The following is a 23,852-nucleotide window of genomic DNA, read 5'->3' on the forward strand; positions in this document are numbered from 1 at the left end:
TAAATAGGGAGCCAGATGCAGTGGCTCATGCCTGAAATCCCAGCACTTTGAAGGCCCAAGGCAGGAGGATTGCTTGAGGCCAGGAGTTTGAGACTCTGCCCCTACAAAAAAATTTAAAATGTATGTGGTAGTGTGCTCCTGTACACCCAGTGGGAGGCTGAAGCTGGAGGATTGTTTGAACCCAGGAGTTCCAGGCAGCAGTAAGCCACAATCATGCTACTGCACTCTAGCCTAGGTGACAGAGCCAGACCCTGTCTCAGGAAAAAAAAAAAAAAAGAAAAGAAAATTAAATTTAACTCAGATGTGGGACCATACATTTCTCTCTAGATTTTCTTTTCATTACTTTTTCAGTTACATTTTTGGCTAAATGATTTATTCAGGCCTTTTGCTTCATTTAGATTTTGGCGTCTTAATGTGTACATGTTCTCACCTTCATTAACCAGCTTGTTTGAAATTGTGTATATTCTTTTGAATGACTGGAGGAGTAAGGTCTTTGAATATCGGTTCATTTGTTTTTAGAATTTTGATCATCTTTTTAAAAATATTCATTTGAATTTTACCTAAACCTGAGCATTTTTAGGTGGAAGAATTTTTCAAAATCAACTTTTCCCATTCTTTTCCTTTTTAGGTGAAGCATAGAGAATTTAATGAACTTGCTCGCATGCACTGTTTCCATTACCTGTAATTTGGAATTTGGGGACAGTAAACTTTATCTTTCCAAGTAGGTTTTGAGATTTAAAAACCATATAAACTGGGTTCTATTTTTCCCACTCAAAGATGACACTGCTGACTCGCATCCTTGGTTGTTTGGTTAAACATGTGATGGAGTCTATAAAATAATACATTCTAATTCTAAATCCTTTCCTTTGTGTGCAGTCGGCATTGACTTGTATCTAGGAAAATCACTCTCTGAATACGGTATTTTCCAATGAAAATAGTTGGTTTTCCAAATTGCCTATCACTGTGATTATCAAAGGGCAGTATCAGACCTTGACATTGTTGGGTATAGCCTTCCTTGTAAGTCTTCAATATTCAATGAAACTACCCCAGACAGCAGCTCTGAACCTGTGATCTTTTAAGCTGCTGAGAGATGTTATCCCCTGCACATTTGCCATGAGCACATCCGTCGTAGTTAAAATCTAAAAGTGGTGATTTTGTTAATGTTCAGATTAGATCTTTAATTAAGCTTTAATCCCCTCTAGCACAGACAACAATGTCAAACACGTAAGACCCGGGAGAAACTAAAATTCATTCCATAAGCTCATATCCTTCGGTACTTTGTGAAGAAACTAAAAAATAAAGCTCTTGTGGGTATTTCATAAGGGCGTGTTGAATATCTAATTGTCAGCTTAGAAGCTTCATTTAATTTGATGTCAAACTCTATGACATAAATGAAGCCAACAGAAATGTTTGTTTAGGTGATTTGGATCAAGAGATTGTTTTAATTGATTAAATGTTATTTTAGGTATTTAATGTTATACCGGTATAAATGCTATTTGTTATCTACAAACCATAATAGTAAATATGTCAAAAATGTACTTTTCTTTATCTAGTTGATAGTTTAGCATGTGCAAGGATAAGATTGTGGATCAAAGAACAGCTAAGTGTGTAAGAGAACTTGCATCCGTATGACTTTCCCTTTGTTTTTGCAGGATCGTTTATTTATTTCGAGGCACAGCGCTCCCCCGGGGTGGCCAAGCTTGGAAGTCCTGTTCTTACAAAATTGCTCACTGCCTCTACCCCATGTCAGGTAATCAACTGTTCTGAATTTCCACTGGCCATTCTGTGGTTGTAAATCGCTGAGCTTGGGTTACTCTGCTAGTAAATGCCCGCCATGTTTTACTAGCACTTTAATAATGAATTAAGAGATTTACATGCGCTATTTCAACACAAAATGCTATGTCCTTCTAGAAGACCATTTGTAACACATAACTGGCACCATTCTTTTGAGGGCTATTAAAGCTTTCTGTTATTTTATATTCTTTTCACACAGTCATTTCAATAATCTAAAGCTGTGGATAAGCGTTGCCAAAATTTTTGGCCAACAATGTACATTGAGAAAAATAAAGTCAGTAAAATAAGTGTTTGTTGAAAGAAAGACAAATGGAAATGATTATATTTACTGAAATTTGAGTTTTTTAAATGAGTCCTCTGGTGCCAGGCAAACACAAACTAAGGAGTGAAATACCCATTTTATTTCAGCAGCATATTAGAGAGGTTGGACTAGTTAGACTTGGTTCAAGTCTCTTTTGCCACTTTCTAACTGTGGCTCAGACAAATTGTATATTCCTTTTGAGACTCAGTGTCTACACCAGAAACATACATGATTGTATGGATTAAATGTCAGCGTTTACATTGGAAGCATACACGATTATATGGAATAATGTCAAGGATTAAAATGTGATTAAATAAAGCACCTGGCAAAATATTTGGTACATAGTAGGTAAAAAATGTTTGTACCAAACATTGGTATATATGTACCAAATATAATGTTAATTCAGTAAACATAATTCCTTTGCTTTCCATAAAAGTAACACCTAAATCAGAGGTCTGTATTCAGCTTGTCTTATTTTCAGTCCTTTTGAGAGCTCCAACATGCCTCTCGGCCCTTAGGATTTCAGCTAATTTTTTCGTCTTTACTTATCAGAAAATAATGAAGAGATCAATAGTGCCACACAGTAAATTCATTGCCTGTAAGTGTAGTGTTAGAGCAGTTTACTTGGGCATTCCTGGTGATAAATGACATATTATTCCGAGGTATAAACCTAATTATACTTTCAGTTTGGTATAAGTCTAAGTGGGAGTGCCCTGAGTTCTTAATAGTGGTGTCCATAGATACTTTCTTTTAAAGTCCTAAAGATACTTTCTTTTCCTTTCTTTTGTTTTTTTTTCTTCCCATTTCTTTGTGAGAATAAGAATTAAAGCAAATGCCTGGTCTCCATTTCCATTTTATCCAAATGCCTTTTACCCATTCCCACCTCTTTATTTTAATTAAATCCTATAAGATAGACAGAAAAAGAGAAAGATAGATATAGAGTGTTTTTTTTTTTTTTGAGGGGAAACTCCAGAAGCACTTCTTCTTTGAAAGTACAAGCTAACTTAGATTTAATTCAAGGTCATACATTAAAGTGATGAGATCACAAATGTTAGATATATAGAAAAAATTGAATGTAAAGGAATATGATGTGTTAATTCTGCCTGCTTTACAGAAATTTGAAGATATTAAGAGTGTATTAGAAATTCCTATGACTCACCTAGAGTCACTGAGAAATCATATGCATGTATATGATTTTAAAATGTAATCTACCTTTCCCATCATTGTATGCTTCCCGATAGCCATTGATTTGTGGTCACTGGGATTGAGTTTCAGTTTATCATTGTTTCCACTTGAGGACACTTAATTTTTGCTTAAATTGGTAACTTAGTTGGGGTTGGGGTGTTATTTAGGTGGGGTCTCAGTGAAAATGCTGTCATGGACATTTTGGGTGCTTGGTAGTTTATCTCAAAACCAAGGCTTCGATCTCTAAAGGCTATGGATACTGACTTAATGGTTTGCCTTGGTTTTTGAAAAACTGAGACTGTTTCAAGGCGCCACTGCAGTCTGCCAGAATAGATATTTGTTTTTCACGCTTTTCTCTATGTGCTTGAATTTTAGGAGTCTTTGAGTTTGCAGGAAGGATATCTGAGTTACCTTGTAATGCTTTCCAGTTTCGGAAGTAGGAGTAGACTGTAGGAGAATGTTATTGATAGTCTGAGATACACATAGCTAAGGTTCTCAGGATTTTTCTAAGACTATAATATGAATTTTTTTAATAAGTTTGTGGCAATATGTGATATTTTCTTTTTCTTTCTTTCTTCTTCTTCTTTTTTTTTTTTTTCCTGAGACAGAGTCTCACTCTGTCACCCAGGCTGGAGTGCAGTGGCGCAATCTGGGCTCTCACTGCAAGCTCCTGCCTCAGCCTCCTGAGTAGCTGGGACTACAAGTGCCCACCACCACTCCTGGCTAATTTTTTGTATTTTTAGTAGAGTCGGGGTTTCACCATGTTAGCCAGGATGGTCTCGATCTCCTGACCTCGTGATTCACCCGCCTTGGCCTCCCAAAGTGCTGGGATTACAGGCGTGAGCCACCGCACCCGGTCGATATTTTCTTACATAAAAGTTACAGAATAAGCAAACAAAACAAATTCTTACCTTCTTGGGTAACTGGAAAATCTAGCCAATCCTCTGAATTGGAACGTATTAATAATAGTGCTTTCATGGAACCAATATTCTTCATTATAAGGTAGTAGAGTCAAGCAGTGAGATAACCAGTGTGGGGTACTTTGATATGATTAAAGCCTTCATTTTCTGAAATTATATGTTTTTTTTTTCCTACATAATCCTAGCAGACTAATACAGTTAAGAATTTTTTCTTTTTTTGTAAGGAATTTAAAGCAACTTGAGCTTTCTCGTGAGTTGCCATTTCTAACAGCATGATTTTAGGGCCATTTTGCATGGATTACCTTGTACTTTATATGTGGCCAACACATGCCATCAGCATGGGCAATTGTTCTTGCAGCTAATCATTGTTCAAGATGCGGACTTTAATTTATGCTTCAAAAGTCCTTTCAGCCACTAGTGGAAAATTGGCATTTTTCTTTGAAATACAAGATAGGACAAACAGAACACGAGGGACCCCGAAGCTATTCTATCTTACTGCTGTTGAAATGCTGTTACTGTTTACAATTAACTAGGAGATGTAAAGTATGAAGGGGATTAATGTGGGTACTAATATTTTCTGAGTTTTCATATTTGAGTTACTGTGTAAGTAACATAATCTCTTACTTTTAGGACTTCACAATTAAATACAGAAAGATGGATAATATGAAGCTTTTGCTTTCAAAGTTAGTTTGTATGTTCATCTATTGATCTTTCTTTTGTTTTTAATTCTCCAACTTGTTTTGCAAGTACATTAATATTCCTTCACTAAAAGATAATTCATAGATTGTTTTACAAATATGAATGAGAAAATCAGGACAAAGGTAGTTGAAACCAGAGATAGGTTGGATCCCAAAGTAAAGTTTATGAGGGCCAGCCTACACATTTGAGTCTGCCAATGCAGAGAGGGCCACATGTGGTTCAGATTCAAGGAAGTAAAGAGAAATAAACAAAACTGAAAATAGTTCTTCTGAGACTTCTCCCGAGTGCTTGCTATATTACCAAAGTAAACATTATACCTACGATTCAACACATATATATTGCTTATCTACTGTGTGTTAATCACAGTCCTCGATGCAGGGAATATAATGACAACAACCTAAACACATGCTTGCTCTAACAAAATGTTGTTTAGTGGGGGATACTGACAGCAATTCAGTGTAAAATGCTGCAAACTACAAGAGGGTGAGTCCAGTATAATAATAACACTCTACAAATCTCTCTCAAAGAGTTTTAAAAGGCCATGTCTTACAATGTCCCCAAAGTAGGACAATGAACTGGAGTCAAAGAACAATTTAGAAAAAAAGTAATTTTGGATCATGTCCTGCAATGGTGCAGTTGTGCTCTATTCCCTGGTCATTGTGTTTAATCCAAAGATCAATGTTAGAATAGCTGATGGATTCTAGAGGAAGCAACAGTCTACAGAGGAAAGGGCGAGCAGGTGCTCTCTCCAATCTGTATATCAAAGCACATAAAGATTAATCATTTAAACGGGAAAAACAGATTCTGTTTTATTGAAGATTCTAAACCTCAACATAAGCTTGTTCAGGAAAAGAATGCCCAGGAAAAAGCATAACCGACTAGGAGCCATAAAAATCACTATGGTAATGGTGAGGGATGTGTGTGTGTGTCTGTGTGTTTATGTATGTGATGAATGATCCCCTCTTTCAATATATACTTATTCCCAGCTGAATTTTGAGGAGCTATAGATATCTTAGCTTTTTTTTTTTCTTTTCTCCCATTTATTTATTTTGCTTTTTTGGCTATTCTTGTCCTTCTGTATCTTCGTATTCTAGATCTTATAAAGGTGCAGCAAGTGTGGCAATAAGCAGACTGAGGAAGGCATAAAGGGTCTGATGTGAAGCAGAGAAGGCAGAGGTGGCTGAGGGTTTGGAGTAAAATCGAGAATGGCCATGAAGATCTGACCAAGGAGCTCTGAGATTGAGAAGGAATTAGAACAAAGTCCATAGGGAAGTTGAGAAAATTGGCAGGAAATTTGAAGAGGAGGGTTTCAACAGGAGATGATCAAAATTAAAAAAAAGAAAGAAAGAAAACAGAAAAATAAGGAAGAATTCATTTTGAACCTCTGAATCATGATCTTGGGTGTCCCAGACTGAAGTATCAGAGAGCCCAAGGTCCCAGAGGCACTGTACAGACACGAGAGCCAATGGAACTTAGACTATCACCCCCTCTCCAGCTTAGGTACTCATCCATATGCAGTAACTGGTGTAAATCACCAGATGTTCTTTCCTTTGGTAGTAAAATATATGATTTAATGTATACATATATATTTTTTAAAAATAGAAATAATTTAAAATCATAAGGATACAATTAAAAATGAAATAATTGGAGCTTCCATTTTTATCTTCAATATTCAGAAAGAACTGTTTGTTGGAAACTTTTTTAACCACATGAAATTCTCTTGAATGCAGTGATTCAAAGTCTTGAATAGTCATACTATATATAAAATCTGCCTTAGTGGAGACCCAATAAAAATAAAAGCAAGCCCTTTTTATTAACATTTTACTTAACTTGTTTTGAATGAAGCAGGCATGCATCAAGAACATTTCCTTTAAAAATGATCAAGTAGTAAATAAAATTTGAATGTTTGGTGTAATTTTCACTTACATGCTTTGCAGACCTGTTTCATGCAACATTCTGGGATGATGGACAATGTTCCCTATGTTAAGTATAGTAGCTACTAGCTACATAGAGCTATTGAGCATTTAAAACAACTGAGAGGCCGGGCGCAGTGGCTCTGGCCTGTAATCCCAGCACATTGGGAGGCTGAGGCAGGCGGATCACAAGGTCAGGAGATCGAGATCATCCTGGCCAACATGGTAAAACCCCATCGCTACTAAAAATACAAAAATTAGCTGGGTGTGGTGGCACGTGCCTGTAGTCCCAGCTACTCTGGAGGCTGAGGCAGGAGAATCACTTGAACCCAGGAAGTGGAGGCTGCAGTGAGCTGTGATCACGCCACTGCACTCCAGCCTGGGCAACAGAGTGAAACTCTGTCTCAAGAACAACAACAACAACAACAAGAACAAAACCATAACTGAGAAAATGAATTTTTCACTTTGTTTAATTTTAATTAATTTAAATTTAACAGCCACACTATTTTCACAATTTTGTAGTTATGCTCATTATAATTAAATGTTCATTTTCTTTTGCCACTCTTCCTCCAAAAGACTCAAAGGTCCCTAAGGACCTGTAATGCCTTATACATTTTTTTGACATAGAATAGATTATCTTTCTTCCTCTCTTTCCTCTCTCTCTCTCTCTGTTACTTTCTCTATATATATTTCTGAATGTTTATAAGCATTTACTGACAGTCTTCTCATTTCTTTCTTCTTTTTTTAATGCAATTAACTGAATACTTAGAAAACACAAATTACTATAATAAGTTCTGTGAGGAATTTATGACACGTTTCATGATTTGGAGTTTAAGGTTTAGTGTTCTGCTACTGGCATGTACGAGGTTGAGAGGCACAGAGTTTCCATACTTGAGTACTACTTATGTGAAGCCACAGCTTGTATCAATAACTTAAAATTGATCATTAGAGAAATTCAAATCAAAACCACAATGAGATATCATCTCACACCAGTCAGAATGGCCATTATTAAAATGTCAAAAAATAACATGCCGGCAAGGTTGTGGAGAAAAAGTATGCTTATACACTGTTGATAGGAGTGTAGATTAGTTCAACCATTGCAGAAAGCAGTATGGCAACTCCGCAAAGAGCTAAAAGCAGAGCTACTATTCCACCCAGCAATCCCATTACTGGGTACATATACCTACAGTACTAGAAATTTTTCTACTGTAGGTCAGGTGCAGTGGCTCACGCCTGTAATCCCAGTACTTTGGGCAGCTGAGGTGGGTGGAGTGCTTGAGTCCAGGAGTTTAAGACCAGTCTGGGTAACATGGTGAAACCCTCATCTCTACTAAAAATTAAAAAAAAAATTAGCTGGTTGTGGTGGTGCAAGCCTTTAGTCCCAATTACTGAGAAGGCTGAGGTGGGAGAATTACCTGAGCTCAGGAGTTTGAGGCTGCAGTGAGCCGTGATCATGCCACTGCACTCCAGCCTGAACAACTGGAGTGAAACCCTGTCTAAAAAAAAGAAGAAGAAAAAAAAGACATCATTCTATCATAAAGATACATTCACATGTAAGTGAATGGTCATTGCAGCGCTATTTACGATAGCAAGGATATGGAATCAACCTAGATGCACATCAATGACAGATTGGATAAAGAAAGAGTGGTACATATGTACTGCGGAATATGCAGCCATAAAAAAAGAACAAGATCATGTCTTTTGCGGGAACATGGATGGAGCTGGAGGCCATTATCCTTAGCAAACTAACACAGGAAAAGGAAACCAAATACCGCATGTTCTCACTTACAAGTTGGGAGCTAAATAATAAAAACAATGAACACAAAGAAGGAAACAACAGACACGGGGGTCTACTTTAGGGGGGAGGGTGGAGGAGGGAGAGGAGCAGAAAAGATAACTATTGGGTACAATGCTTAGTACCTGGGTGACGAAATAATCTGTACAAGTCCCCGTGACACGTGTTTGCCTATGTAACAAATCTTCACATGTACCCCAAACCTAAAATAAAAGTAAAAAGGAAAAACAATGAATTAAAAAAATTTGTGGGCTGTATCAATAACTTTTGTTCAGTGATTTCACCCTCAAAAATTCAAAAGATAATGGAACATTCCTTGGTATTTAATAACTTAAGAATTTAAGTCTGCATAATGCAAATTCTATAAAAAAAGTAAATTAAATATAAGTTCTGAGCTCTTATCCCATTGACTATGGATCCTGTTGGCATTTATACTTAATACACTATTAAAATAACTTCACACTGGTGATGTACTGAGTGACAGTTTGACAGCTCAAAATTCTGATGGGACATGCACATCTCTTGTACAACTAGGTTTAAAGCTCTGTTTTGCATATTTACAAGCTTGGGACACAGTGAAACTTACAGCAGGGATCTAAAATGTAATCGCAGTTGAGAAACATGAATCCTCTCTTTCCATGGAATTTAATTAAACATTTCCATTATTTTTGTTTCTAACTCACCTGTCAAGGTGTGAATTAAGGTAAGCACAGTAATAAAATCTGAAATGAAATAAACAATCAGAATTTTTAAATCAGGTGGTCACAATTAAGTAGACATTGATAAAAATGTGTACCAAATAGATGCTTGGTGTTTTAAAATGAACAATTTTTTTTAAAAAAGCATTTAAAACATTTTTTTTGGTCAACATTCATCACTGGAATTGGGTCCCAACAGTGAAATACATGGCTTGCCTATATATACACTAGTATCTGTCCATGTATCAGTATAAAAGCACAATGATGAATGGGAAAACATTTTTAAAAAAGAATTTAAAATATAATGAACCTGAAAAAATGTCACTGAATCTAAAGAGAAGTATTTCACTTTTGTGGGACCTCATCTTTAAATGTTGGGTTTTTCTTTAAAACATACAGCCTTAGGACCTGTTATATGATAATGAGAAGAAGCAAAAAAATTTGACTGCAGCGTACCTGAATTTGTTTTAATGGAGGTTTTGTGGGCATATTTTACAGAATGAATCATCCAGACAACATTGAGGGAATTAATTTTTGCCTCACACAGCTCCAGGTACTTAGAAAGTGGTCAGTAAATATTGGTTGAATCAATAACAGTATGCAATTTCATGTTAGGGCTACTGCTATCAGCACCTGGCATAATCCTCTCTATTCTCTTCACTATGTAGTTAAGCCATCAAACCTTTAGATTGTGTCATTATTGATGGTGAATAGGAAGTGAAATGATTAAGCCTCCCTACCCTCAAAGAATGTTGTCTTACTTGGCTCAATTATTGATGAACAGTATCCTGTGAGCTTCCCCGTTATTTGTTAATGCTACCACAGAGACTAAATTGATATAAAGTATTAATTACAGTTTTTAAAATTAACCTAAGAAAATAATTTTTAAGGAAAGTTTTTCTTGTTTGAAACATCAAGTTTGTATAGTAATACTTGATTTTGTAACGTTGAGTCTCAACGTGTACCTCTCATATTTGTAAGAAGCCAGAGAGAAGGATTCTGGAAACTTCCATGGAAACAGTGGTACTGCCCATGACTGGGTTACACATCTGGGGGTAAGGAGAATTGAGAAGATTATATTTAACACAGAAGTTGTTTGGAATATATATATATAGTTGTTGTTGTTGTTGTTTGTTGTTGTTGTTTTGTTTTGTTTTGTTTTTTGAGATGGAGTCTCGCTCCTGTTGCCCAGGCTGGAGTGCAATGGCGTGATCTCAGCTCACTGCAACCTCCCCGCCTTCTGGGTTCAAGCGATTCTTCTACCTCAGCCTTCCGAATAGCTGGGATTACACGCATGCACTACCACACCCGGCTAATTTTTTTGTATTATTAGTAGAGATGGTGTTTCATGCCTGTAATCCCAGCACTTTGGGAGGCCGAGGCAGGCAGATCACCTGAGGTCAGGAATATTTCAAATTATAGGGAAAACTACCAGAGACAGGTCAATGGAATATTTATATCATTGAAAACATGTTTTCAACAGGTGCAGTTTTGGTATCATTTGTCTCAACATTCAAATCTCTCAGTTTTTACAAGAACGTCTCTAGATGGAAACTTGCAAAAGCAAGGCAAAATAATCAGATTCTCCGAATCTCAGTGGAGCCACGCAAAAATTGATCTCATTGCAGAAGCGGGAGAATCTACTCTACCTTTTCAGGTAAGCACATACGAAATTAATACAACTCAACAGAAGACACTTATTTAATGCTAATCCTTTCAGATAACAATGTAACACACATAGCTCATACCTTTTCAGGTGAGCACATATGAAATTAATACAATGCAACAGAAGACACTTATTTAATGCTAATCCTTTCAGATAACAAAATAACACACGCAGCTCATGAATTTATTCAACATTAATGAAGCAAACACATTCAGAGATCAAACACATGATCTGTGATGAGTAGAGAGGTTGTTTTGACTATGCACTTAAGACATGTGTAGAATAGTAGCAAAAATGGAGATAAGAAATGAATAAGATGGCAGAGAGAAGAGTAACTTAAAATCATTTCTAAGTGAAGACATTGGATTATATGATGTAGTGAAAAAAAGTCTGACGTGGGCTGTAATATTTTAATCCTATTGCCTCACTTTCTGCTGCCTGGTAACATTGAGAATGTTATCCACCTTTGGGAACTGGAGGACATTATGCAAAGTGAAATAAGCCAGGCACAGAAGGACAAATATGGCAGGTTCTCACTCATGTGTGGGAACTAAAAAGTTGATCTCATGGAGGTAGAGAGGAGAATGGTGGTTACTAGAGGCTGAGAAAGGTGGGGAGGAGGAGGTTAGGAAGGGAGGTTTGTTAATGGTTAAAAAATGTAGTTAGTTAGATAGAAGAAATAAGCTGTAGTATTTGATAGCACAGTAGGGCAATTATAACAAGTTATTGTGTATTTCAAAATATTTAGGGGATAAGATTTGGAGCGTTCCCAACACAAAGAAATGAGAAGTGTGTGAGGAGATGGTATCCTAATTACCTTTATTTGATAGTGACACATTATATGCATGTATCAAAATATCACATTTACCCCATAAATATGTACAACTACTATGTATTAATAAAATATAATAATAAAAGAAGGCAATTGTATCTTGTCAAATGGGTGTTCTAATTTCTACCTTCCTGTATATAAGTCTTCTGGATGACATTTGAAAAGAGCTATTTTGGAAACTAGATTGGATGGAGTGGAATATGGTGGAAAGCACACTGTTTTGGAGTCAGTGGTCTGAGTTTTAGTCTCTGCTCTGCTCATTGGTTGCTAAGTGACTGTGTAAATATTGTCTTTGTGCATCAAATTTCCTAATGTGTGAAAACCAGTGATGATAAAAGCAATACTCTAGGGGAGTCTGAATATTAAAGATAATATAGCTAAAATGGCAGCCATGAACGTGGGCTCTGGAAACTTGGGTTCAAGTTAAAGGGTTGGGGTTGGTGGTTCATGCCTGTAATCCCAGCGCTTTGGGAGGCTGAGGCGGGTGGATCACAAGATCAGGAGATCGAGACCATCCTGAGTAACACGGTGAAACCCCAACTCTACAAAAAATACAAAAAATTAGCCGGGCATGGTGGCACGTGCTTGTAGTCCCAGCTACTCTGGAGGCTGAGGCAGGAGAAGCACTTGAACCTGGGAGGTGGAAGTTGCAGTGAGCCGACATGGTGCCACTGCACTGCAGCCTGGGCAACAGAGTGAGACTCTATCTTAAAAAAACAAAAACAAAAAAGTGTATGATTATAGGGAAGTTACCGAAGCCCTCTATGCCTCTTTCATTAGTGGGGTGTGAGGATAATAGTTGGGGATTTAAGGTCATCTCATCCTCATTTCTGAACAAATTGAGATAAATATAGAGGTTAAACAGGTAGAGAATACATATTTTGGAGCAGATGGCTTTAGAATGTAGAGTCACTTATTTAAAATAATGCTTGATCTTAGAATAAATAGAATTACCCAGAGGACAATTGACTGTGCTGGAGAAATATAGAGCTCATACTCTAGGCGAAGTCTTTTACCTTTAGCCAGAGATAATATCAGTGTGCATGCCTCCTGAGGACAGGCTGGCTCCCAATAGTGGGTGTTGAATGGGAGAAGAGGATGAATCGAGCTCCCCCAGGTTACTCTTCTAACTTCACAGTCAGGTAAATCTTCCTCCTCCCACGGAGTGAGGGGTAAGTAACAGCAATGTTACTACAGTGAACCACCTCCCCATGAAAGCAGGAAGACTAGGGCATAAGCATCAACTGTAATCAATTACTGTTCTCTACTTTATACAGTTATTGTGAGGATTATATGGTGTATACTTGTAAAGCACATGGAAGCAAATCTGGCACAAACACAGAATTCAGCTGTTTTTATTGCTGTAGTTATTCCTTGGATATTGTCTGGAAATAGTAGACACTCAATAAATCTTAGTGTTCTCTGTTTTATAAAGGGAATTCCCGCTTGATCAGAACTCTAGGCTTGATCATTAAAGGCTTCTTTACTCAGTGAAGGTCCCCAACGTCCCTTCTCAAAGATCAATTTATTCTATTCTCATATTTAATGGACAAAGACATCATGAATACTAGCAGCTCTTAATTGGGAAGCATTTGACACAAAGGCTGGTCATGGAATCATTTTGGTGTCAACCTCCATTGCAAGGAGCAGGGCAATGAAATCAGAACAATTTGATCTTTTGCCTCCTGCATTTATATTCTATAGAAAATTGTTTTCATTCGGTTTGCTTTTAGTTAGAATGAAACTCACCAAGAAGATCGTTCAGAGTTTGTCATTAATTGACATATTGAGAAGAAAATAGAATGTCCTTTCTAGCAGTAAGTAATTTAGAAATATGAGTTGAAACACATGCCATTTCTGTCTACAGCTGGAAGCTCTCATGGACCCATCAGCATTACTGAAGAGTTTCAGTGAATGCAATTTTTGTTTTCTCTTTAATGTTCTACTTTTTGGATATAGTAATGGTTTTGCTTTGCAGTGCAAATGGAGACTATCCCTTATTATCTGGGGGCATATTAACTAGTTTGTAGATGGGCAGTTGTTTGGTTAGATTCTGTGATTTGGCTGCAATGGATGTGTGAGGGTTTCTAACCCAGCCCTGCTCCTCCCTCTCCCTTCATCCCCCTGCTGGTGGCTCAGCACCTTGTGTTGCTTTTTCTCTCCAATCAGCCTCAATGCTGAGTTCTTTCGAGGCCTCGGCCATATTGAATTCACCCCAGAGAAGCTAAGACTTTTCCTCTGTGCCTCCCCACTTAATCTGCCTATGAGTTGGCTACAGCACACATTTATTTTGGAAACTACAGATGAGTAAAAGAAAAATAAGAAAAAAACATCCCCTCACATTTCACTCTCAAGAAGCCCATGACAGCCCTATAATATCCAATCAGCAATTTAGAAAATTAAGTTTGGAAAGCAATAAGCTTTTTAAAAATGAGTTTAGAGGCAAAACCCAAGCTGCCCTGAACCACTGTGAGGCCTTTAGGCAGCTGATTTCATGATAGGTTTGATTAAACAGTGCTGCCCCCAATCTCCCAGAGGGTGTCATGTAATAAACACTCTCGGTGTTATGTTACCATTCTCAACTCTGAGCTATTCACATTTCAAAACTCATCTGGCCCCAAAGACTTTAGATAAGGAACTGTGGACTTGCATTGATGTTCTGCTGTGAATCAGTCTGGATTTTATACATACACAATATATAAAAATAGATACACTTGCACAGATACATACATGGTAATATTTAATCCATGAGTATTGCATATATTTACTATTAAATATTTCTAACTAGTAGTTAAAACAGAGAGAAACAAATACCTAAATACAACTCAGGATTAACTAATGTTAACATTTTGTTTGCTTATAATGTTAAAGTTTGTTTGCTTATGAAGATGCAACTTTTGTCTTCCTTGTATCTCTCTCCATCCCATTTCTTATCCTCTGCAGAAAAAAAAAGATGCTAATATTATGCTGGCTTTAACCTGATTTCTCTGAGTGTATTTTTAAAGATATGAAAATATACATGAGGATTCTAGCTAGGTACAGTTCTACTTTGTTCTTTTATCGACAACAAATGAAAAAGATATTTTACCTACAAATAGTTAATCTAGCTTTTTAAATATTCAAATATTTGAAGTTTGTCTTCTTGGATATAAGCTAGGATTTAAGATTAGTAGCCTGAATCATTTAAGGGTGACCTTAGTCATTGTCTAGCTTTCAGTTCCACGTGACTAAGCTCTGAACATATTTATACAGTACAGTGTAATCCAGTCCAAATATTGGAAAGAAGAAAGACATCAAATCACGTGACCTCTGTGTTCCCTTTTAGCCATGAAATTCTGATTCAGTGTGGTTCTTTTGATGTCAATTGTAGACAGTATAACAGAATACAGATTGCTTTGGGTTTCATAGCAAATAAGCACCCCTAGTTAGGTAGGGCATTTGCTCTTCCTGCTGGCAAAGAATTAGGTTTACTGTTTTCTCTGTAAGAACAGCAAATTAATGACATTTCAATATTCCCTCTATTTCTTGTGAGAGTTTATTGGAAAAATTTAGGTCAAAGAGTTAATAGTATTTTTCAAATCTGTTTTAACTTGGCCTGCTCACTTGCTATGTTCAGCTTTTCACACAAATAGATTCTTTTAATATTTCTTTTCCCCCCAACTATTGTGCTGTTTTAGTATATCAAGGTGGCACTTTTTCTGAGTAGTCCATTGATTTCAAGTTGCTCTACTTTCTTCGAGCTTCCCATTAAAATGTAATTGTATCATATTTTAGATTTCATTTTGAAATGAACCTTTTGTGAAATTTCACACAATGATGGATACCATGTTCTCTCTTTATCGGAGTCAATGATATAAATCAATAACAATTTCCTGACATTATTTGACGATTCAGTGAAGGGTAAGATTCATAACACAAAAGTAAAAGGTGATCGAGTCTCCGTAAAGTTGCTGTGTCCTTGGCCTGCTTAATCTAGAGCTGCATGAAATCTTGTTTCTCCAGACAGCCCTATTCTACAGCATCCACTAAAGCCCAGTTATCTCTTTATTTCATTAGAGAGATGCAGGATAGTATAATCATTAATGGCTCAGCTTACATATTTTTCTTACTTGACATGTGACATTCAACCAATTACTTCTATTCTCTAATCTTCTGTTTCTTTCACCTTAAAATAAGATGAAAATAGCATCATCTTCACAGGATTAAAACAAGTGAATGTGACTGGCATATAGTAAGTGCTAAATAAAAGGTGGCTGCTGCTCTTATTATTGATACCATCATAATTCTTCAAAAATTAATATATTCCTACTACTCTCTACTCCTTCTTACTATATCTCTATTTTCTCTTGGATTCATATTCATTTTTCGCTCCTGTTATTTTTTTTGAAAACAAGATTTCTATGTTAATTGCGTATTTGTCTGGAAAAGCACCTGAGTTTTGCACTTGTAAAAAGTAATCACTTGATTATGAACATTTATGAATTTTTGTGGTTCCTAAAAGCAAGAAATTATTTTGTTCATAGAAGGAATAATGTAATTGAATAAAACAAAAATCAACAAGATCCCAAAAAATAGTTTTAGAAGAGTGAGTCATCTAATTCAATTTAAAATGTAAATTATTCAATTACCTTGAGAATCTTATCAAATGAGGTTTTCACTCTTCCTCCATCTGTGGTTGAAACAGCTCTTCTGAGTGACCTCTTTCTCACTTATTGATTACCAATTGATGCTGACTGTAGTTCCGAAAGGGAATTGGTCACAACATTTTATATATATATATATATATATATATATATATATATATATGTATATGTATACACACACACACACATATATATACACACACACATATATATGTGTCTATGTGTGTATATAAATACACACATATATATGTCTATGTGTGTATATATACACACATATATATGTGTGTATGTGTGTGTATATATACGTATATACACGTATATACGTATATATACGTGTATATACGTATATATATCATATATACATATATGTGTATATATATCAGTTTGGTTATATATACATATATACACATATATACACATATATACATATATACACGTATATACGTATATATGATATATATCATAATATATGATATATACATATATGTGATATATATATCATATAATATATGTATATTTACACATATATGGATATATATATCATATATCCATATATGTGTATATATATCAGTTTGGTTATATATATACATATATACACATATATACACATACATATATATACATATATACACATATATACATATATACATATATATATGTATATGTATATGTGTATATCAGTTTGGTTAAAACCAGCAATAAAAAATAGGAACAGCCAAGGTGATTTTGAAACCATGAGATGGTCATTATTTACAGGTGTAACAGACATTTTTTGAAGGAAGTACTTGCTTGTATTTTAAAATTCGTATGATTTTAATTAATGGTAGAATTACAATTTCTAATTGTATAATTATGAATTTAACTATGTAGAAGTCAGCAAGCAAAATATAAATGACCTAATATTATTTTTATTTGGCTTTTGAAGTTGGATTTATCCTTCCATTTTAATATGAATATCTAAAGGAACCTGGTGGGTCCCTTCAGGTAAAATAATGTAACCACATTTTAAAGACTACCTCAGGATTTTACTTCACCTCATCCCAGGGCCCACCCATTCCATTCAAATAATGTGAGCGTGTACCTCTTTAGGAGCATAGAGAAGTGCCTCAAACTGTTGTTTTTTTTTTCTCCAGTTTTCTCTGAGTAGCACAGACCTTCAAATATGATGGTCAACAAATGCTTGTCTAATGAGTCTGAAGAATTAAACATCTATTTTAATTGACATCAATGCAAGATGTATTATAATAATGAATATAGAAAAACTCTTTCAAAAGTTAAGCTGTCCAAAAAAATCACAGTCACTTAATGGTATTAAACACAATATATTTCTAAAGTACAATACTTGTGTATATTTTACCAAGATCCTTCTTCAAAACCTATGTTATTTTCTGCCTCTGGAATGAAGGCTAAATTTCTTAGTTTAAGATTCTACAGAAATCATCTCTAATCAGAATCTTAAAAAAATATTATGCACATCACATTTAAATATCAAAAATTGCAAATAAAGCAACAGTCCCTGCTGACCACCCTCATCACCCACCATAGATTTTATCTTGAGTATCTTTAGATACCAGTTTATTTTTACTTCCAGTCCATTTTCTATTTACTTAATATGTATAAATGTACCACATATACTTGGAAATCTAAACCATTGTATGTTTTCAGCCTAAGTAATATTATACTATAATATTTTTCTGTAACTTAATTTTTTTACTCCAAAACACATGTTGAATTTCTTTCCATAATGACACATGGCGATAGATATTATTTTTAACTGGTATAGTATTTCTCACTATTGATTGATTCATTCACATGTAAGTTCTTTCCTGTCATTTGTCATCAAAACCAGCACTGAAATAAACATTCCTGCACAAGCCTTCATGTGTATACCTTTGAGTGTCTCACTAGGATAAATGCCAAGAAATTAACTCAATTTTTATAGTGTATGCAATTTTTCTTTTTAACAAATGCTATCTAGTTTCTCTCCAATTGAGCTGTACCAACTCATGGAATTTTCCTCTCCATCTATTATCTGATTAATTTGTTGTTCTCTTAAAATCTTATACTCCGTTAACACCCATCAACATTTTCTAAACACACCATACACTTTCTCTTCTCTGTGTTTTTGCTGCGATTGCTGCCTCAGTTTCTCGAGGTCAAATGTTTTGCCCAACAAAATTTGGTATCATGGAGGCTTACTATTACTTCTCCACCAAATCTTTTCCCAAACTCTCATTATTGGCAGAAATAATGAAGTGTCTTCTTTGAGTCTCCTAGTATCTTATACTTATTTCTTATACAGCATTTATGATGTAGGGTAGTGAATGTATCATACGAAGTGTAGGAGAGGAAAAGTAATACCATTTCCTCACTCATCACAAGGGACATGGCTGGAACCCCTATAACAAAAGAGAGGTTAAAAAGAAAAAAAATAACAAATTTATTAACATTTTATGTGACATAGGGGCCTTCAAAAACAAAGGCCTGAAGACCAGGGAAAACTCTCTATGTTTATGCTTAAGTTCAACAATGAATGGACAATCATGAAGAAATACAAATGGACAGAAAGAATATGATCTCATTGTAAAAACTTGGAAAGAACTCAGCAAAGATCTTTATGGGCCTCTCTGTGTAGTGTTTCTTTCATCCAGGTATAGATAGGGTAGGACACCAGTTAAATGAGGTTCTTATGGCCTATTTTGAGGAGAAGTAAGCCGGATAATTCCTTTATGGCTGGCTCTCACAAAGGAAAGAGAGGGGAAGGCAGAGAGGGACTCCAAGGTGCTATATTTTGGGACAGGATGTTCTGACTCCAAGGTGTTGTATTTTGAGATAGCATGTTCTGAGCCCTGGCACAAGTAAATTTAATGATCCTTGAGATTGGAGACCCTTCTTGATAGGATAGAAATGTACCTTCTGTCTGTGTCCTGGAGTGGTGGTCCACTATGCAGGTTCATAAGATTCCTGGCATAAATTACTTCTTCCTTTCCCTCCTTTCTCTCTCTCTCTCTCTTTTTTTCTTCTTGGAATAACAACATAATATGAGTAATTAACAAGAAAGAAAACAAATTATATCAGTCATTATTCAGCGTTAGAATAAACTAAAATTAAATAGGTGTCTCTGAGTGCTTCAGTATATGAATATTATCAACCACTGTATGTGGTTATTGATGTGTGCTTTACTACAGTGAGTATGTTTCTGTGTATGTATATAATATATATTATGTTTGTATGAATGTATATAATATTTAAATATTTTAATATGGAAATAAATCATTGCCTTCAGCACACTGATTACAAATCAATTCATATCTCAATTAAATTGAGTTGTAAGTCACACAGTTGATTACCCCAAAGAGCTCATTATAAATGCATATGACTTAATGGCTCCAATGAGAAGAGAGCCCTTCACTCGTGATGAATGTTACCACTTTAATTGAAACAAGGTTACCTTTGGCATTAAGGTACATAAGACGCTGTCAAAGCAGTTATGGTTTTATCAATTTAAATTAGGATGTTCTGGTCAGAACAGTTTTCTAAAATTAGATTGGAGAATGGGACAGATGTAAATAGGGTTCCTCTACACAAAGAAATATGATTGTAAGACATTACTTTTGTGATGTGTTTTTAACAGTTTTATCTTTCTGTAATTATAGTTAATTTTGGAAGCTACTGTTTTGTCATCAAATGCTACCGTTGCTCTAGATGACATCAGTGTGTCCCAGAAATGTGAAATTTCCTATAAATCACTACCAAGGACCAGTACACAAAGCAAGTGTAAGTTTTTCCTTGTCGTTGTTGCTGTTTTAAACATTGAATTAAGCTCTTCTCAGTATCAAAATATAAAATGTATTAGAGTCACGAATACCTAATACAGGGTGTGGATTATATCACCTGTTCTTGAAACCTAAAATATATATATATATATATTTTAAAAGGTAAACAACTGGTCTAGTCCTTAGGCCTCTCTTCCAGTAATATGGAAAATATTCTATGCTTGCAGCTGAAATTATTGCATCCAAATATTTTAATTATAAATATTATGAAAAAATTATAATTATTTTGCATATTTTAAATACACTTTTATAAATATTCACTTCTCCATTAATTTTATTCAGAACTTCAAATGAGCATGTAATAATATTCATATTTCAGGATCACCCAGGAGTTCAAAAAAAGCAAAAAGCTTGTGTTTGGGAAAATGATGTAAGGCCAACCAAAATTTAAAACTGGACCTTAAAATTCTGTGTTTCTATTCAAAATTTAATATTTTCAAATCACAGATGGAGTTTGTCTAATTCTTTGACTAAATTTTTTGGAGAGAATATCAATTACAGGCCAGAAATGTTGCCATAAAAATGGATCTCATATAGTCAACTATGTATTTTAAAACCTAATCATTATTTAGATTCTGGGATCATGTACACATTGAAAGAATTTACACTATACCTTCAGTTACTTTCTCTTTCTAGTACTAATTGATGTTTCTCTCTGACCACTCCTACCCTCAGATCTGAATGAATCTGACAATATTAAAAATGTTTTCTGAAAAGTGTCACACTTTATTTTTCTTAATCTGTATCTATGGAAAAGATTTGCATATGAAAATCAGACATACTGTATATTCCTAAGTTATATTTACTTAAACAACATATTTAGTGAGTGCAACAGTTGTATTCTTACAGGAGCTGAATGGACTAATCAAGAAAAATTTGGGTCACATGATTCTGGATTGAGACGATTAAAGAACTTTTAATTAAAGATCCTTTATTAAAGATATTTTTCATTCGAGAGGGTGTATATTTCTGGGTGCTAACTTATATTGGGTTAACGTGTATTTACTTTGTTCAGAATGTGTATCCTGCATGCATAATAGACCATTCTAAGCTCTGCGCATGTGTTCATGCAAGTGTGTGTGTGTGTGTGCATGTGTGAGCGTGTCTGCCTGTGTGTCTGCATATGTGTGTGTGCATGCCTGTGTGTCCGTGTGTGTGCGTGCATGTGTGCATGTGTGTGTGCATGTGCATGCGTGTGTGCATGCTTGTCTGTGCACATGTGTGTATGATTCTGATAGACACCGAGGAGTGCAGAGCAGCAGATTTAATGATTCATTTAAAGATTCATGAGTTTGGCCAGGCGCGGTGGCTCACACCTGCAATCCTAGCACTTTGGGAGGCTGAGCCGGGCGGATCACTTGAGGTCAGGAGTTGAAGACCTGCCTGGCCAACATGGTGAAACCCTGTCTCTACTAAAAATACAAAAAAATTAGCCAGGGCATGGTGGCAGGCACCTGTAGTCCCAGCTACTCGGGAGGCTGAGGCAGGAGAATGGCGTGAACCCAGGAGGCGGAGCTTGCAGTGAGCCGAGATCGCGCCACTGCACTCAAGCCTGGGTGACAGAGCAAGATTCCTCTCAAAAAAAAAAAAAAAAAAAAAAAGATTCACGAGTTTTTAAGGGTTAAACAGGATTACCTTATTTTTGTTGTTTAATTAAAGATTTTCTTTCTCCTAATTAAATACCACATCACCAGAATCATAATAGCTGAAAAGCATTAAAGTTGACATTGAAGAGCATTCTCTTGTAATGTAGTATTTGGAGGTATAGGGGCAGAAAGGTGTGACAAAAACCTTTCCTCACCCATCATAAGGGTCACAGCTGACACTTCGAGAATGAAAGACAGTTTAATGAGAGAAAAGCATAACAAATTTGTTTATCAAAGTTTTACTTGACACAGGAGCCTTCAGAAATGAAGATGCAAAGACCCAGAGAAAAGCATGTGCTTTATTTTATTTTTTCGTTTTTATTTGTTTTTCAGCCCCTTTTCCTATTTAGAAAACTGTGTATTTTTCTGCTTAGTTTTGGTGAAGAACAAACAGCCATTTTGAAATGTGATCGGACGAAAGGGTATGATCCAATGGTAACAGACTGAGCAGGGAAACTTAGCAAAGCCTCTGTGTTCAGAGTCTCCTTGACTCCTTTGTGTAGAATTTCTTCACCCCTGGGAACAGGAAAGGACCCCTCTAGAATGAGGATCTTGTGACCTAATTTCAGGCAAGATAAGCCAGATAATTTCTTTATGACCAGCGCTCACAAAGAAAGGTCAGGGAAGATCAGAGTGACCTTGTTCCTGGGGTACCTCCCAATCTCCTTCAGTTCAAAGTACTTTGGGGCAGCCTTTCGTGAGCTCTTACCGAGGCAAAAGTGTGGTTAAAGGTTTTAAATCATTACTAAAGTTAACCTTAGCAAAAGTTTTTGAGACACTTGATCTTGCTTACGGAGAATTCTTTTCTTAAATTCACTCAGGATTCATGGATATGTGCATCCATCTGAACACCAGATCAGTTGGATAGATAATATATCTAATTAGGACAAATTACATGAATGATTCCTGAAAGATCAATGGATGTACACAAAGGAAAAAAAGGCGTTTCTTATTGTTTTTGCAAATATGTCCAGTAGACAATTATAGGATCTCATTTGTGGAGTTCAGTATTAGTAATGGGCAGAAGTTTATGGAGAGAAACTGAAAGGAATATTTAAAAACGTGCCATGCTCCATTGACAGTAAATTGTTGTATGTATGGAGCAGAATGGCCAAAGGTTTACCCAGACTACCCAGACCCTGTACAGGACTTGAAGTTTTGAAATCTTTAATAGGCATACAAATGGCTGCACCACTTCAAAGCAATCTTAGAGCTGTAGTTTTCTGCTCACAGTCCGCGTGATGAAAATCGCAAGTGCTACTTTGATTTGGCCTTTAATCAAGCTTCTTCTCCTTCAGAATATTTAAAAGCTACTGTTGATGAAATAATTTTACATTCTGTTTATTTGTTAAAGGGAGAGAGCCTGTTTTACTCTCTTAATCTCAATTTTGAAGCCAGATTTGTGCCTGGTGAGGATGCAGGTTGTATTTCATGCAGGAAGATACGCGATTTTCCAACTGAGTGCTCAAAGGGAGCACATGAAACTAATTGCTGTGAGTGCATTACTGACTCCTTCAGCAGATATTTATATGTACATATTTACTCTCTGAACGTAAAGTGCACACTACTCAAGTGAGCATTGTATGATGAAGACAGTCAGAACAGAGACCTCTGCATGATGGAAATGACTTGCCGGTGAGAACAAACCAGATTCTCTAAACTAGAGGCGATGAATGAAAACGTCCTGCTAACTTTCAGTTTTGCCCTGTTGGAGAATAACATTTGAAATATATGCAGGATAGCGCTCAAAACACAAGAGCAAGGATGTATCTAGCCAGTCGTAGAAAAATAAGTAACACATGACACCACTTATATGAGGTATCCATGTAGTCATATTTGTAGAATCAGAGTAAAATTGTGGTAACCAGGTTCTGGGAGGAGAGGAAGTGGAAAATTACTAATCAACAGGCATACATTTTCAGTC

The 23,852-nt window shown here is 35.8% G+C and overlaps 1 protein-coding gene across 3 annotated transcripts in view; it reads left to right on the forward strand.

Moving 5' to 3' along the window:
* LOC129138555 (MAM and LDL-receptor class A domain-containing protein 1-like) overlaps positions 1-21,207 on the forward strand; it is a 51,389-nt gene extending 30,182 nt beyond the window's left edge. For 2 of the 3 annotated variants that reach the window (XM_063807680.1, XM_054676146.2), the window contains 3 exons: positions 1,653-1,750; positions 10,789-10,962; positions 20,103-21,207. In XM_063807680.1, the coding sequence (XP_063663750.1) occupies positions 1,653-1,750; positions 10,789-10,962; positions 20,103-20,318 (488 nt within the window). In that variant the 3' untranslated portion in view covers positions 20,319-21,207. Of the gene's footprint in view, positions 1-1,652; positions 1,751-10,788; positions 12,449-20,102 lie in introns of those variants that run through there. The other variant, XR_010155940.1, reaches the window with a different exon arrangement.
* Positions 21,208-23,852: the final 2,645 nt, after the last annotated feature.

The sequence above is a fragment of the Pan troglodytes genome, chromosome 23 (assembly GCF_028858775.2).
Source record: "Pan troglodytes isolate AG18354 chromosome 23, NHGRI_mPanTro3-v2.0_pri, whole genome shotgun sequence".
In the NCBI taxonomy this organism is placed as follows: Eukaryota; Metazoa; Chordata; class Mammalia; order Primates; family Hominidae; genus Pan; species Pan troglodytes.